The 17,427-nt window shown below is 37.6% G+C and overlaps 2 protein-coding genes across 4 annotated transcripts in view; one reads left to right on the top strand and one right to left on the bottom strand.

Annotated features, from left to right (window-relative positions):
- Positions 1 to 4,424: 4,424 nt before the first annotated feature.
- On the top strand, positions 4,425 to 12,015 carry si:ch211-57i17.5. The gene is made up of 5 exons (XM_688399.10): positions 4,425 to 4,640; positions 5,862 to 6,097; positions 8,124 to 8,195; positions 10,850 to 11,026; positions 11,610 to 12,015. Exons 1-5 carry the CDS (start codon positions 4,613 to 4,615, stop codon positions 11,694 to 11,696), a joined length of 600 nt encoding a protein of 199 aa, XP_693491.6. The 5' UTR covers positions 4,425 to 4,612; the 3' UTR covers positions 11,697 to 12,015.
- A 3,035-nt stretch (positions 12,016 to 15,050) lies between these two features.
- The window catches only part of fez2b (fasciculation and elongation protein zeta 2b), a 21,763-nt gene continuing 19,386 nt past the window's right edge, over positions 15,051 to 17,427 (bottom strand). For 2 of the 3 annotated variants that reach the window (XR_012395635.1, XR_012395634.1), the window contains one exon: positions 16,820 to 17,427. This exon is cut by the window's right edge and continues 1,078 nt beyond it. The gene's annotated coding sequence lies outside the window, so the exon portion shown is untranslated. The other variant, XM_005160865.6, reaches the window with a different exon arrangement.

Raw genomic sequence — 17,427 nt, 5'->3', positions numbered from 1 at the left:
AACATTAATCAGATTCACTCTAGTGAACTGCATCCATTTTAGCACGTCACGTTTGATGTGGTAATTTCACAGTAGGAATACACACAAGTGCTCGTTCTGCCACTTACAGTGCACTTCGGCCAGATATACATCCGCGCTAAACTATCAAGGTGAAAGTCATCATAGCTTGCGTTGAATAGACCCAGCTCCCCATTCAACTTTGAGAATAGATTAACGGCGATAAATTTTTTTTTAACGCAGTTAAACGCAGCACGTCAACGCCAATAACGGCCCACCACTAATATATATAAAATAAGATTGTAAACTCTGCATTGTGACTCTAAATACATTATACATTATGATGTTATTGGCTTGGTTTAATTTTACAATATTGGTTTATATAACTTCTATTTTTATTTATAGCACATTCATCATTGACTTTAATATCTCGTTTGAATACATTACCAAAGTCAAAGTCAGCTTTACTGTTATATAACCACAGGCACAGGACATGCAGAGAATCAAAACTGCGTTACACTCAGACCCTCCGTTGGCTGACATAATGACATTAATACAAAAAATAAATACAATTACACTTATAATATAATAATATGACATTTTCTGAACAGCTTCTCTAATTCCCCCTGGGGATACCCATCCAGCAAGTGTTGATAGTGTGCACGATTGTCTGTTTCATCAGTAATGATTTGTAATTGTTTTTTTAAAGGCCGTATGTTAAGATTATAAAGCGAACTGAATTGGAGCAGATTTCTGAATTTAAGTCAATTAACGTAAATATTTCTCTTTCTTTAATGGTCGTGAAGTAAAACTGAATCCAAATGTAGTAGCTGTTATTATTCTGACCACTGAACTCCACTAAAGTCATGTCAATAAAGCTAAATATTTAACTTTTTCAATGATCGTGAAGTTAATCCAAATGCAGTAGCTATAATTATTCTGACCCCCACCACCACCAGAACACACATCAGAGCCTGAACAGGACCCCGGCTTACAGTCACCCACCAATCGAAGCTTCACCACTGAACTCCACTGAAGAGTGAGAGATATTTGGGCAGGTATTGACCATGGAAAAAGTGACTGAGCAGAGACAGAGCATCACCCCACCTGACGCAGAGGGTCACTCCCATAGATATGGTGTGGGGGAACAACTCATCACTGTCCAGACAGTGACCCAGCAGAGGATAAACAAACCAGTCCATCACTTGCTGAGAGTGTTCTGAGAGGTGATTTGAGGTCCTTATAATATATATTCGATCTATTATTGTTATTTGTTATGTTGGCTTGAGAAAGCCAACTGTGTTATGATTTATGTTTTCTTTCTGTCTTTTTTTCACCCTCCTCTTCGTTTGTTCAATCCTAGGTTTCTTATTGGTTTATTATTCTGTCCATCATCATTATGACGCTCTCCGGTTTCACCAATCCCAGGTCGAGCCGCAAGGATTTAAAGCCCTGTCAGACCAGTGTGTGGTGTGCGCCCTGCCTCGGCGTACCCTTTGTGCTCCACGCAATTTGTTTGCGCAAATGCTTCTTCTATTTTGTGATCTCTCAGTACTGTGATAATTCGAGTTTGCTTGTTGAACTTCGTTGGCTTTCAGTAACATAATATGATGATGGTTGTGTGATTTCTAAACTAAGATCTAACGGACTTATCGGGTTTGTTTTGTTTTAGTTTAGATAGATTTTTTGTTAGATTAGTTTGAGTGTTTTGCCACCCGTGTATTTTTGAGTTTTGTAGTTTAATTAGTTTAGTTGGGGTGTCGCATACACTGAAGATCTCGGTTTTTATTTGTGTTTCGTTTTGACGCCTAGTTTAGACATTAGATTTAAGGATTGTTTTGTTTTGTTTTGTTAATTTCTTTGATTTGGCTTACACTCGTTGTTCTTGTTTAAAGATAATAATTTAAAATGTTTATTTCCTTTTTTCTCCCCCATTTATTATTGTTACGTTTCAGTTCAATTATTCAGTAAAAAGCTTTAAATAAGAGTAACTGAACCTTGCCTCATTATTGATCTGTCGCACACATTACACCTGTCTCACTTAAATGTTACAGCATCCCACTTTAACATCATAAAACACGTAACAACTGTTATGCTACTCTGTCCTTGAAAACAAACGTATCTCCTCCTAGGCCGTTCATGCCACAAGGCCCAAATGTGGTCAAAATGTGCCTTCTGCATTCAAGATTGTTGCTATATCTCCTCATGCCTGTAAGACTTATTGTTTTTTTAATAAAAAATGTTAAATATTAATTTTTTATAATCCGGGCATATAAAAAAATTATACAAGCCCCAAATTTGTCCAAAAGCTGTATTTAGATGTGGTAGATTTTGTTGCTATATCTTTAAGGTTTATCAGACTTATAGTTTTCCAATAAATGATTTGTAAGCATTATTTTTCTCAAAATATGGCACTCCATATTTTTTACTGATATGGCAAGCCATTTTTGCATGTATCACCGTCACACTTATTAAGCATTGTATTTTCAAAAAAAATACAGCAAGCCATTTTTACATAATGTTCATTCCCTTAGTCCCTTTATTAATCAGGGGTCGCCACAACGGAATGAACCGCCAACTTATCCAGCATTTGTTTTACACAGCGAATGCCCTTCCAGCCGCAACCCAACACCAGGAATACATAATGTTCAAGTCCAGTTTTTGACACTCATAAAGACTGTCATAGAAACATCAGGGTTGATTTAGATCACTCATATTGCCAAGAAGCTTTGATGTATCATAACTAACCTGTCAAATCTCCCCATAGCAATATAACAGTATAACCTAGCAACCATTTAAAAATGGCAATATCTCTACATCAGAACATCGTAGGGACCTGGGCATTGGCTTGTTTGACTCATGCTAGCAAATGGGACTTCCTGTGTACTATGCATGATAACAATGATAATGGAAGCCAAGTGGTAATAACGATTAGCTACATGCTATGAATGATTATCTAAATGCAATAACATATGCTAGAAATGCCTACTAAGTATTAGCATTTGATCAAACATGTACACGAGCATTGCTATTTAGCAACTGCTTAGCAACCACCTAACAATGCCATAATTGTTTTAGCAACTGCCTAGCAACCACTTAGCAACCGCCGCCGTGCTTCCTGCCAACTGCCATTCCCAGTCCTAGCGCAGTCACATTGGCTTTCTCAAGCCAACATCAAAGTTTACCAATGAACTTTAGGTTCTAGTTTGTTATGTTGGCTTGGGAAAGCCAACATACTGTTATGCTACTCTGTCTATGAAAACAAACGTATCTCCTCCTAGGCCGTTCATGCCACAAGGCCCAAATGTGGTCAAAATGTGCCTTCTGCATTCAAGATTGTTGTTATATCTCCTCATGCCAGTAAGACTTATTGTTTTTTTAATAAAAAATGTTAAATATTAAATTTTTATAATTTGGCCATATAAAAAAATTATACGAGCCCCAAATTTGTCCTAAAGCTGTATTAAGATGCGGTAGATTTTGTTGCTATATCTTTAAGGTTTATCAGACTTATAGTTTTCCAATAAATGATTTGTAAGCATTATTTTTCTCAAAATATGGCACTCCATATTTTTTACTGATATGGCAAGCCATTTTTGCATGTATCACCGTCACACTTATTAAGCATTGTATTTTCAAAAAAAATACAGCAAGCCATTTTTACATAATGTTCATTCCCTTAGTCCCTTTATTAATCTGGGGTCTCCACAACGGAATGAACCGCCAACTTATCCAGCATTTGTTTTACACAGCGAATGCCCTTCCAGCCGCAACCCAACACCAGGAATACATAATGTTCAAGTCCAGTTTTTGACACTCATAAAGACTGTCATAGAAACATCAGGGTTGATTTAGATCACTCATATTGCCAAGAAGCTTTGATGTATCATCACTAACCTGTCAAATCTCCCCATAGCAATAAAACAGTATAACCTAGCAACCATTTAAAAATAGCAATATCTCTACATCAGAACATCGTAGGGACCTGGGCATTGGCTTGTTTGACTCATGCTAGCAAATGGGACTTCCTGTGTACTATGCATGATAACAATGATAATGGAACCCAAGTGCTAATAACGATTAGCTACATGCTATGAATGATAATCTAAATGCAACAACATATGCTAGAAATGCCTACTAAGTATTAGCATTTGATCAAACATGTACACGAGCATTGCCATTTAGCAACTGCTTAGCAACCACCTAACAATGCCATAAACGTTTGACTTTCTCAAACCAACATCAAAGTTTATCAATGAACTTTAGGTACTAGTTTTAGATTACTATACTACTCCTATAATGTGGTTTTACATTCGCACATTCAGACTTTCCTCTTAATAGTATCATTTCAGAAAAGCTTACTTTGCAAACTCTAACTAGAATTCTAACAGTTCAGCGCATGGCTCTTTTCATAATGAGAGCGTTTCACTGCGGTAACTGATCTCTCCGTCACCTCCTGTTACCATGGAGCACTGGAGTACAATTACAGCAGCAGAGACACCTCACACAGCGCTTTCTGTCCTTCACTCTAGTGTTTTCTCAATCTACGGCTGAAAATGTCTGAGACGGGGGCTCACGGCTGACACGCACACACTGCTGGGGTCCCTGCACCCCCATGAGAGGAACCACGGACACACACACCGGTGAGTGAATCATTCATCACCATCGTTTATTTGTTTGATCCACTTCGTTTGATGATGCTTTTAGTTGGCTTTAATGGATAAATTAAGGGAGGACATGGTGGCTCAGTGGTTAGCACTGTCGCCTCACAGCAAGAATGTCGCGGGTTCGATCCCCAGCATTTCTGTGTGGTGTTTGCATGTTCTCCCCGTGTTGGTGTGGGTTTCATCTGGGTGCTCCAGTTTCCCCCATGGTACAAACACATGCGCCATAGGAGAATTTTATAAACTTAATTGGTCGTAGTGTATGAGTGTGTGTGTGTGAATGAGTGTGTATGGGTGTTTAGCAGTACTGTGTTGCAGCCGGAAGGGCATCTGCTGTGTAAAACATATGCCGTGTAAGTTGCCAGTTCACTCCGCTGTGGCGACCCCTGATTAATAAAGGGACTAGGCCGAAATGAAAATGAATGAATTGGTGGTTCGCTCCGCCGTGGCGACCTTCGATAAATAAGGCACTAAGCCAAAAAAGACAATAAATGGTCAAAGTGTATGAGTTTGTGTAAATAAATGTGTATGGGTGTTTCCCAGTACTGGGTTGCAGCCGGAAGGGCATCTGCCATATGTAAAACATATTGTTATAGTACATATTGTTATAGTATGGTTTCAATATTCTAATCAAGTCATGAGACCGGGGCAATTAAAAGAAACTCCAGACGCACCTGATCCTTGTTACCCTTCTGCCGAAACGCGTAGGTTTTTTAAAGATAAGCCATGTGAACAAAGGCTTTTAACATTTTTTTCACATCTTTTGAGTACCTTGGATTGATGTTTGTTGTTTGTTTTCATTTATTTTATCTTTGCCATGATGACAGCACATAATATTTTTCAGACACTTCTATACAGCTTAAAGTGATATTCAAAGACTTCACTAATTACCCTAACTTGTCTAATTAACCTCCTTAAGTCATCGTATAATGATGGCTTGATCTGTTGACAATCAAAAAAAAAATTTGCATAAGGGGCTAATAGTATTGACCTAAAATGGCTTTTAAAAAGTAAAAACTGCTTTTATTCTAGCCAAAATAAAGCAAATAAGACTTTCTCCGGAAGAAAAAATATTATAGGAAATATTGTGAAAAATTTCCTTGCTCTGTTAAACATCATTTAAGAAATAATTTAAAAAAGAAAATAAATTCACAGCAGGGCTAAACATTGTGACTAACTGCATGTCTCTGTGGTCTTCAGGTGTGGAGTCTAGTACTGCTGCCGCTGGTCTGTTGGGCGCAGGCGTGGACAGGTCGCTGTTTTACCGTGAGCTGTGGTTCATCGTGCTGATGGCCGGAGTGGCGCTCCTGCTGCTGGCAGTTTTTCTGGCTGTGGTTTTACAGAAGGCTCTGAACCGACCACCGCTCAGCCGAGAGCGCCCGCCGCTCATCCCACTACAGCTTCAGCGCCGCAGCCCGCCCGGAAACTCATACCTGGTAAACACAAAACACTTATCTTACAGGTCCTATGAATGAATTCAAATGATGTTATATCTATAAGCTAGTGTGCTCCAAAACAGTGACAAAACTCATATTTTTAAGATATAAATCAATAAACAATTCAATTCAGCTTTATTTGTATAGCGCTTTTACAATGTAGATTGTGTCAAAGCAGCTTCACATAAATGGTCATATTATCTGGATCATGGTAGTTCAGTTTTTAGTGTTTAAGTTCAGTTCAGTTTAGCTCAGTTCAGTGTGGTTTAAATCATTACTGAGAGTCAAACACTGAAGAGCAAATTCATCGATGCTTAGCTTTACAGATCCTGAACCATGCAAGCCAACACCCTTGCAATTTGACACTTGCCTAAACGGATCAACAGTTTGATTCACGTCACCTCACTTCAGTTTATCTTAAGATTTTCTGACCAATCAAATGCTCTCTAATATCTGATTAGCCCCACCCCCTTCAAGACGCTTCTCATTTGTTCTACTCTGTGTCCTGCCCCCTCTTCATGTCTCAGTTGAGATTACATCAAATTTTGAATAAAAACTGCACATTTCAAAGCACTACAGGACCTTTAAAGTCTGCATGAACCAGGCTGTGACCATTTCTTTTTGTATTGTGACTCAGTTCCTAGAAAAATTTAAAACCCTAGGAAATACTATTCCTATGAAATACTATTCCTATGCCTGGATGTACTTTATCCTGCTTTTTAAACAGCTACTTGACACAAATCATTAAAATTAGACAAAACATTGTTGTGAGCCTTAATAGTTTATTGATTATTTAATCAAACACAAAGCTGACAGAAATGAAAACAGCTGAATGGAGCTGATACACTAACCTGCACATTATTCAGACACAAGATGGCACCAAACAGTCTCTCTCTTTCATTCTGGCTTTGTTCCCGCTGATGCAGGTTCTACTCTTCGGCAAAGTTTTCTCTATTTGGTCCTGTTCAGGACATCTTCTGGAGATGCGTTGACAATCTTCAAGTCTTTATTAATTCTCTCCGTCCATTGTTTCTTTGGTCTACCATGCGGCTGGCATCCATCTGGAGCAATCCTCATGGCCGTTCTTGCCACCTTAGGCAAGATTCGAGCATCTTATCGGGTTCTTAAGAGTGGTGGAAATCCTAGAAAATGCTTGATTTTTAATATAGTGTTTCCAAGGTTAGAAAAGTGCTTGGATTTTGGACAAAGTGCTTAAACCTGCTTGAATTTGAATTTGCAGGCGTCAAAATTGTGACCGTTTTCTTGGTTGCATATGCGCACGATTTTATCTATGTGACCTTAAAATAGGAAGTGTCTGGGGAGAGTGAAGTCTGGGGTTCTCTCCTAAGGCTGCTGCCCTGCGACCCAGTCCCGGAAAAACATTTGAAATTGAATAAATGAATGAATGAATGTGTGTGTGGTTTACAAAATAAAACAAACTGTTTTCCTCATACACATTATGAATCGTAAACCCATAGAAACTAATTTTCAAACTGTCTTTTTTTGTAGCTGTATTTGTAGTATTTTATGACTGATAAATAGGCCCACACGGAATCTGCGCATGCAGAATTCCGCAGATTTTCCGCAGAATTCCGCAGATTTTCCGCAGAATTCCGCAGATTTTAAGCCCATTATTAATTCTGTTTATTTACTTGAGTAAATGTGTAAATCTGAATAAATTCATTTTATTCGTAATTTATTACTTTTTTAATAATATATTAAGGTTTTAGTTATGACACTCCGCTGGATACTCCAAAAATAATTCCGCAGAAATCCGCAGATTTTTACCAAAATTCTCAGCAGAAATAGCAAAAAACGTCTGCAGATTCTGTCTGGCCCTACTGATGAACGAGGGCTCCATACAAGTGACACATCAGATGATCGTCCAGTGAAACCATTTCAGAAAAACAATTTGGAGAACGGTGCAAACTATTGTTTTTCTCTAGTTTGGTGAGCATAAAGCGGTCTGTCTGTCTGTCTGTCTTTCTGTCTGTTCAATGCTAATCACCTGTTTGTTTGTTGACAGTTTGACTCTGTTCCAGAAACGGTGGGTTCTCCAAACACAGTCACCCTGAAGGCGTACACCATGCACATGGAGGTCAGAGCCTTATTTACATCTGCTGCATGACAAAAACAGCCAGATTAAGCAAGAAAATAAGCCCACACAATAGTTATTTATAGTGAGTACTGTAGTGTTTTTGACCATTCTAATAGTAAAGTCTATTATTCTGTATAGTATTTACAGCTCTTTAATGAATGCTATAGAATAGTGTAGTGTTAACTATAGTGAACTAATGGAATAAAGTCATTTCGACTTAGTCCCTTATTCATCAGGGGTCGTCAAAGCGGAATGAACCGCCAACTATTCCAGCATATGTTTTACACAGTGGATGCCCTTCCATCTGCAACCCAGTACTGGGAAACACTCATACACTCACATTCACACTTATACACACACTTATACAGCCAATTTAGATTTTTCAATTCCCCTATATTGCATGTGTTTGGACTGTGGGGGAAACCTGAGCACCCGGAGGAAACCCACACTAACATGTGGAGAACATGCAAACTTCACACAGAAATGCCAACTGACCCAGCTGGGACTTGAACCAGCAACCTTCTTGCTGTGAGGCGCTAGTGCTAACCACTGAGCCACCATACTGCCCAATAGACTAATTCATACTTCACTATAGTACGCTTCAAAACACTAAAGTATTGACTATAGGTTATTATAGTTTCATTTGCGTGTGCAGTGTTTAATGTATATAACTATAAATAATCAAGAAAATAAATTCAGCTCCACTAGCGCCACCATGTGGAGTTTGAGAATTAAAGACTCCATGCTTGAGTAGTGTCTGAAAACAGTAGTATGGTAACAAGATTTTTAAAAGTAGTAAACTTATGACAGTGCCCAATGAATAGATTGTATTATGTGTAACACAGGGGATTTTACCAGGTCGGTGATTCCTCTGCATTTATCTGTGAACTATTGTTTTACACAGGCTGCATAACTTTAGTTTATGAAGATGTGATTTGTGACATGGCAAAACAACAACAACAAACAAACAAGAAAGAATAAAGAGTGAATTACCTGAGGACTCGGAAGATGCATTGAGATAAGCTAACAGCTCTATAGGAGACCTAGATAAACAATAAATTCATCTTTAATATCTCTTATACACTCCCGGCCACTTAATTAGGTACACCTTACCAGTACAGAGTTGGACCCCTTTTGCCTTCAGAACTGCCTTAATTTTTCATGGCATAGATTCAGCAGGGTACTGGAAATATTCCTCAGAGATTTTGCTCCATATTGACATGATAGCATCACGCAGTTGCTGCAGAATGGTCGACTGCACATCCATGATGCGAATCTCCCATTCCACCACATCCCAAAGGTGCTCTATTGGATTGAGAACTGGTGACTGTGGAGGCCATTTGACTACAGTGAACTCATCGTTCAAGAAACCAGTCTGAGATGATTTGTGCTTTATGACATGGCGCGTTATCCTGCTGGAAGTAGCCATCAGAAGATGGGTACACTGTGGTCATAAAGGGATGGACATGGTCAGCAACAACACTCAGGTAGGCTGTGGTGTTGACACGATGCTCAATTGGTACTAATGGGCCCAAAGTGTGCCAAGAAAATATCTCTCTACACCAGGGGTGTCTAAACTTGGCCCTGGAGGGCCAGTGTCCTGGAAAGTTTAGCTCCAACCCTAATCAAACACACCTGAACCAGCTAATCAAGCTCTTACTAGATGTACTAGAAACTTCCAGGCAGGTGTGTTGAAGCAAGTTGGAGCTAAAGTCAGCAGGACAGCGGCCCTCTAGGACCAAGTTTGGACACCCCTGCCCTACACAATTACACCACCACCACCAGCCTGAATACAAGGCAGAAAGGATCCATGCTTTCATGTGTTAACGCCAAATTCTGACCCTACCATCCGAATGTCGCAGCAGAAACCGAGACTCATGAGACCAGGCAACGTTTTGTGACAGGAGTGGCACCCGGTGTGGTCTTCTGCTGCTGTTGCGCGTTCAGAGATGCTCTTCTGCATACCTCGGTTGTAGCGAGTGGTTATTTGAGTTACTGTTGCCCTTCTACCAGAACCGCCCACAGAACTGGCGCTCACTAGATAATTTCTCTTTTTTAGACCATTTTCTGCAGACCCTAAAGATGGTTGTGTGTGAAAGCCCCAGTAGCGCAGCACTTTCTGAAATACTCAGACCAGCCAGTCTGGCACCAAAAACCATGCCATGCTCAAAGTCACGTAAATCAGCTTTCATCCCCATTCTGATGCTCGGTTTGAACTGCAGCAGATCGTCTTGACCATGTCTACATGCCTAAATGCATTGAGTTGCTGCAATGTGATTGACTGATTAAAAATTTGCATTAACAAGCAGTTGGACAGGTGTACCTAATAAAGTGGCCGGTGAGTGTTCTTATAAATAACACCTTAAATTTTCAGTTCGGCGTTATATTTAACAGCAACGACACTTTAATATGTTGTGTGTTTATTTAAACTGCACAGAGCAGCATTATAACTGAAGCCTAAAATGTGTTTAGTCTGATAAAACAGCTGCTTCATTTCCACGTGAAGGAAGAGAAAGCGCTGGACTGTGGCGTAATAAAAGCTCTGCTGTTTTCATGTCACATCACGCTCCTGTCTCCTCTGCAATAGAACACTGTATTAATGTCCATCTATATAACATGAAGCACCCCTGTTGATTAGTGTCTGTGTTTTCCAGGAGGTGGTGGAGAGTAAGGTGTTGGAGGAGGTCGGCTCTGCTGAAGGTGAGGGAGGTGTACTGACCGTCTCAGGTCTGTTTACCCAGAATCCTCTGCAGCGAAGCGTCAGTCAGATCATTGATAAGAAAGATGAGGAATCATGGGAGCCGCACTTCAGACGTCTGGACAGCGGCCTGGTGAGAAACACAAGCACTCTCTGATGGAGAAATTAAGGATGCGTCACTAAATTATGATTTTCACATGGAGGCCTATGACGGTCTCATATTTTCTTGTTGCAATTAATTGTTCAAGCTTTTACTACAGTATACAGTATTATCGTGATGCAAAAAAAGTTACTTTAAAAGGCTTAATAACCAAAAAATACTGCAAGAACGCTTTCTTTGCCATCCAGATGACTTTATTAATCAGTGATTTGAGTGATTGCAGAGATGTATGGATGCAGTCCTCCAAGCTCATGATGGAGTCAGACACAATATTCATTCTGTTTTCACTGCAGCATGACTTTATATTCTAAACTAGACATTATTTCTGTTAAGAGAGAGTACTGAAAGTAACTTTTAAAGGCCCTATATGATATATAAAACTTATAGGTTATTATTGTTTATGAACACACCACTGAAAATAAAATGTAAATATTCCTAAAAAGAACCCTGAAAAGTTAATAATAATTAACGATTGGGTGTATTTAAGTGTTTATGGTATCAATATTTATGTTCATTATCACGATGTTTAATTCTTGAATGTCTGCATGTCTAACAGTTTGAAGGCGAGGAGTTTGTGGAAACCATTAAAGGCTTCAGCACTGTGAGGAAAGAGCACACCATGTTCACCGACACCAATCTCTGACCTTCACCATCATCATCATTATCAGTCTTCAATAGTCAGCCGAATCATTTTAGTTTGTACTATAAACTCTCATCTCGGAGGAGGAAACTGGATTACGCAGAGAATAAAGGAAAGATAAAACTATATCGACATGGATATATTGACTTGACTATGTAAGGTCACTTTGAGACGCTGAAATACTTGCGAATGATTGTTTTACATGAAACCTTGCAAAATCTGTTCTTTTTTAAAGAAAACTTGTAATTTTATTGCACATGTAATGCTTTAAGTGTGGTACAAAAGGCTATTGATGAAGATATTAAAGACATCTTTTCAGTATTACATCCTCTTCTGTTCAATATTATATTAATATACACTCACCGACCACTTTATTAAGTACACCTTACTAGTACCGAGTTGGACCCCTTTTGTCTTCAGAACTGCCTTAATCCTTCATGGCATAGATTCAACAAGGTACTGGAAATAATCCTCTGAGATTTTGCTATCCTGCTGGAACAAGATGGATACACTGTGGTCATAAAGGGATGGACATGGTCAGCAGCAATACTCAGGTAGGCTGTGGCGTTGACACGATGCTCAGTTGGTACTAATGGGCCAAAAGTAAATATCCCCCACACCATTACACCACCACCACCAGTCTGAGCCATTGATAAAAGGCAGGATGGATGATTGTTTTTTTGTTGATGAGGCCAAATTCTGACCCTATTATCTGAATGTTGCAGCAGAAATAGACTCATCAGACCAGGCAACATTTTCCCAATCTTCTATTGTCCACTTTTGGTGAGCTTGTGCGAATTGTAGCCTCAGTTTCCTGTTCTTAGCTGACAGGAGTGGCACCCGATGTGGTCTTCTGCTGCTGTGATAATAACATTATTATAATGTTTAATTAATACTAATAATTTTTTATAACATTTACATTTTTACATTTACATTTAGTCATTTAGCAGACGCTTTTATCCAAAGCGACTATGAATTATAACTCTATGAATCGGCCCCTTTTATGCTTTGATCCAAATTGTGCTGTTTTGGTGACTGTCGCTTTAAATTCAAATGAGACTCTGCAGCGAAGAAGAAGAAGGAGGAGCTACAGATGCCTGTGTGTCAGCATAGTGGCAGATAAAAAAAAATGAGACTGAAGTTCTATGCTAATGAGGGAGAGATGTCACCAATGGGCGGGGCTTTCACCTTTTGATGACACGTACAAGAAAGAATGTGTTTTTATCAAGTGTGATTATAATAAAATAAATGAATACGTTTTTACCAAGCTGGTTATATTCACAGACTATTGCCACACAACTGTTTAAAATTTTGCATAATAGGTCCCCTTTCAAACATGTTTTGGCTAACATGTTTTAGGATGTAAATATAGTTACATCATGTTACAGCACATTACTTGCATGAATTAGCATGTTGCCAGTTAATTTTAGGACATTGCGTGTAAGTTTAATATGTTGCTATTATATTTTTGCACATTGCTATCATGAGTTAGCATGTTGCTAACATATTTAAAGTGTCAGAACATGATGATGTTCTCTGTAGGTTTATTATTTTTAGTATATTTAAGTAGTTTATTAACACATAACTGCCAGTATGTTCAAAATGTTGCGTTAAACATTGTGGCTGTGTCAAAATTGCATACTTCTATACTACATAGTACGCTAAAAACAGTATGCAGGCAGAGTAGTTTGCCCGAATTCAGTATGCAAAAAGGTACCCGAATGACCTACAACTTCCAGCGAGATTCTGAAGTGAGCATTCTGGGGCCCATTTTAGAAGGAAGGTTAAGTGAAAACTCAGAGTACTTTAACACTGAAATGAGAGAAACTCTTGGTTTTCCATTTCGAAATGGCCGGTTTGTCAAACTCGAGAAAGCAGGGTAAGTCAAGAGTGTTTCTGAAAGAAAGGTAACTTTAACTCAGAGTCAGTTACTATAGTAACTTACTCTGTGAACCTAACCTGGTCAGGAGCAGGTTTTATTCTCTAAACTCTGAGTTTCTGTCTGTCGGCTCCCATTTTTTTTTAAAGACGAAGCGTATTTTTCGCCTTAGCTCTACTTTTCTACCCACCTATTTTAATGCTCATTTTGGAAATGCGCATAAAAAAATCCATCGATTGATGGAAACATCATGATGCACATAACTTTTGAAAATGCGCATAAAAAACACGTGCATAACTGCGTAGGAGAAACTTTTATTCATTAAGAAAGGATGTGCATAAACTGCGATGAAAACACATTTACTGAACAAATTTCAGTATGCACATTAAAAAAAGGTTTGTTATAAGAAATCATATGCTGATATAAATGTGTGTGAATGGAAAAGAAAAGATTGACGCAGCTTCTTCTAACGCAGTAAATTCCGTTTGTTCTGTTAATATTTGGCGCCAGATAATCCGGGATTGATAATTTTGTTCTCTTAGATTCATTGGATGGAAATGATGCTTTATTCGCACATCTTTTATGCGATATTCCAGTTTTGCAAATACATTTAATGACATTTAATGGAAACTTTGTAAATCAACTCAGAGATCAAGTTTAAACTCAGAGTTGGTTGAACCTCCTTACTGAAACAAGCCCATGATGCACGACACTCTATCCCATATCACCACGAGAGAATTCATCAATAGGCTGATTTATACTTCTGCGTCAAGTCGCAGTGATGCATAAGCTCTGTGATTGGTCGGCTTGGTAGCTGTGATCAGTGTGGGCGGAACCGAGAGCCACGCAAACCCGTTGGAGCGAGTGTTTACAAGTGTGCAGTCCTGTGAAGGAGCTGTTGTTTGTGTTTATCCTATGATTAAAGTTGTTGCACATCCGCCCGTTCCCGCTTCTGAATGAGCGAGTTTTAGCTACTTGTACATTAAGCCAAGCGTTCAGAAAAAACCAAACACCCGCAAAAGAACTCGACACAGAGGAACATAAAAACCTTACTGCCAGCTAGCGTTTCGGATGTGTTATTGCAGAGCAACACAAAACAGCATTGTGAGGTATAAATGCAGGACTATGCACAAGGCAGGCGCAGTAAGTCACGCCGATCACTCGATGCAGAAGTATAAACCAGCCTTGAAGTGATGCAACTGACGTGGGAAGGTCACGTGACCATGACAAATTGACAGATGCAATACGTCTAATTTCCATTCATACTAATCACATTCACACTATATAGAACACATTTTTCTAACGGTCGAGTAGTACATTTAAAGTCAAATGCAGTACCTACTAAGCAGCAGGCAATTTCGGACACAGCCTGCTTGTTTTTTGGATTAATATTAGCTCGCTCAGCTTAAAAATAATTGCAATATTATCCTTTAAATATATTTTTAACAAATCACCAAGAGACACAAATGCACAGCAGGTTTGATGAACAGAACACTCTTTTATTTGTAAAAACTGCCCTGCTACATACAATGCGTTGCTTATAAAATACTAATCGAAAAGGACCATTAATGTTGCGTTAAAAATAAGGTCAGTTTCAACATACAAAATGTCATGCATTGAAAAAGGCAGCGTTTCATTATTGCTCGTATAAATATATAATCTCTAGTACATGTACCCTGATTTACTGTGCACTGCTAATGTTTCTCAGAATCAGGCCTGACGACACTAACAAGAGTTCAGCGTTTTGTTTTTTACTAAACCGTTCCCTTTTAGATCAGCTGAAAGTGCATGCACCAACTTTAACTTTACGAATGCGTTACTGAGGATGCATGTGCAATGCTTTACCTGCATTAACATGCAAATCAGCACGAGACTGACCAATGAACAAATGAAAACATCCAAAATGTCTCCACATATGGAAATTGGTACCTGAATTTAAGAATCTAATTCACTCAAAAATAAAAAAGGTAACACTTTACAATAAGGTTACAATAATAGTTTATGCATTTAATAGTTCTGGATTAATTGCGTTTAACCACATCCAAAATCAAAGTGCGTTGACATGGATACTGTATGCATTTATTATGCATGTATAAATACACCGATGCATGCATATATTTGGGGAAACCTTTATAATGTTTGTTTATTAGTGCTGGGCAAAGATTAATCGCATCAAAAATAAAAGTCTGTTTTGACATAATATGTGTGTGTATTATTTATATATTTACTTGGTATGTGTAATACACAGACATGCATAAAAACAAGACTATACAATACAATTTTCTTACACAGATATTAAAATCGTTTTATAATACACACATTCATTAAATGTTAATATATACATTGTATTTTATAGCTAAATATAAAGTAAATAAACATTTGCTCAAATATATGCATGCAAGTCTGTATTTATATATACATAATACTAATATACAGAGCACACACACAGATATTAGGTGGAAACAAACTTGATTTTGGATGCAATTAATCTTTGCCCAGCACTAATATTAGATGTAAAATATATATGTATATGATATAAATTATATATAAATTTAAATATCTATGTAACAAAATGGTTTTATATAATTTTGTCTTTATGTATGTGTGCATATCATATATATATATATATATATATATATATATATATATATATATATATATATATATATATATAAATATATATATAAATATAAAAACACACATATTTATGTCAAAACAAACTTTTATTTTGGATGCTATTAATCTTTACCCAGCTCTAATATTTACTAACAAGAAAATACATTTATTACAGTATTTAATCGTGTTAGTGAACCCTTTAAGGTGCACAACATAACCAAGGTGGTTATGATGCTTGTTAAATGAAAACAAAGTCATTCATTGTTAGTTATTATCAACTCGACTAACTAATGATTTGAATAATGCTTTAGTGAATGTTGATCTATGACACAGGTGTCAAACTCAGTTCCAAAAGGGCCGCAGCTCTGCACAGTTTAGTTCCAACCCTAATTAAACACACCTGATCAAACTAATTGAGTCCTTCAGGCTTGTTTGAAACCTACAGGTAAGTGTTGGAGCAGGGTTGGAACTAAACTGTGCAGGGCTTCGGCCCTCCAGGAATAGAGTTTGACACCCCTTCTCTATGATAATTAATAAATGCTGTACTATTAGTGTTATTATTATTAGCTCATGTTTTTAAATGCATTAACTAATGAAAGCTTATTGTAAATTATAACAAATATAATGTGGCTTCAAATGTGTATGCCTTTCTTTAATGAAAGGGAATATAAAAACGAACTTGAGAAGATTTATAAGTAACACTTTATAATAACTACACAATATGCATCATTATTAAGATTTAGCTAATAGTGGATTCATTATCTGTTAAGCATTACCTTTACATTAACTGATGTTAGTAAGCAGTTTATAACTGCAGATACAAATGCTCTATTCTTGACTTATAAGCACATTTAAAATAATAACACTCTGTTACTGATCATTTTTTCATTACTAAATTAAGTGTCACATTATTTACAAATCATTTGTATTTAAGAGTAGTTAGGTTTTTAAGATCATTCAGAATGTGCTAGTAAATGATTAATAAACTATTTCAATCAACATTTTTATATTTGATTGCCCTGGCATATATTAACAGTTAATTTGTATGTTAATAAATGCTTTATTAACTCAACTTCATCCAGTTTTGTGACCTAATCTAAAGTGAGGACTATTCATGCTTTATGAATCCCTTATAAAGGACAATTAAAGACTCAGTATCAATTGAACAATAAATCTTTGCCATCTTACCTAAAAAATAAAAGAACTGTAAATATTAAACATTGCTGAATAACAGGAGTG

Source organism: Danio rerio, chromosome 20 (genome assembly GCF_049306965.1).
Source record: "Danio rerio strain Tuebingen ecotype United States chromosome 20, GRCz12tu, whole genome shotgun sequence".
NCBI lineage: Eukaryota > Metazoa > Chordata > Actinopteri > Cypriniformes > Danionidae > Danio > Danio rerio.
This window is presented reverse-complemented; position numbering and strand designations above follow the sequence as displayed.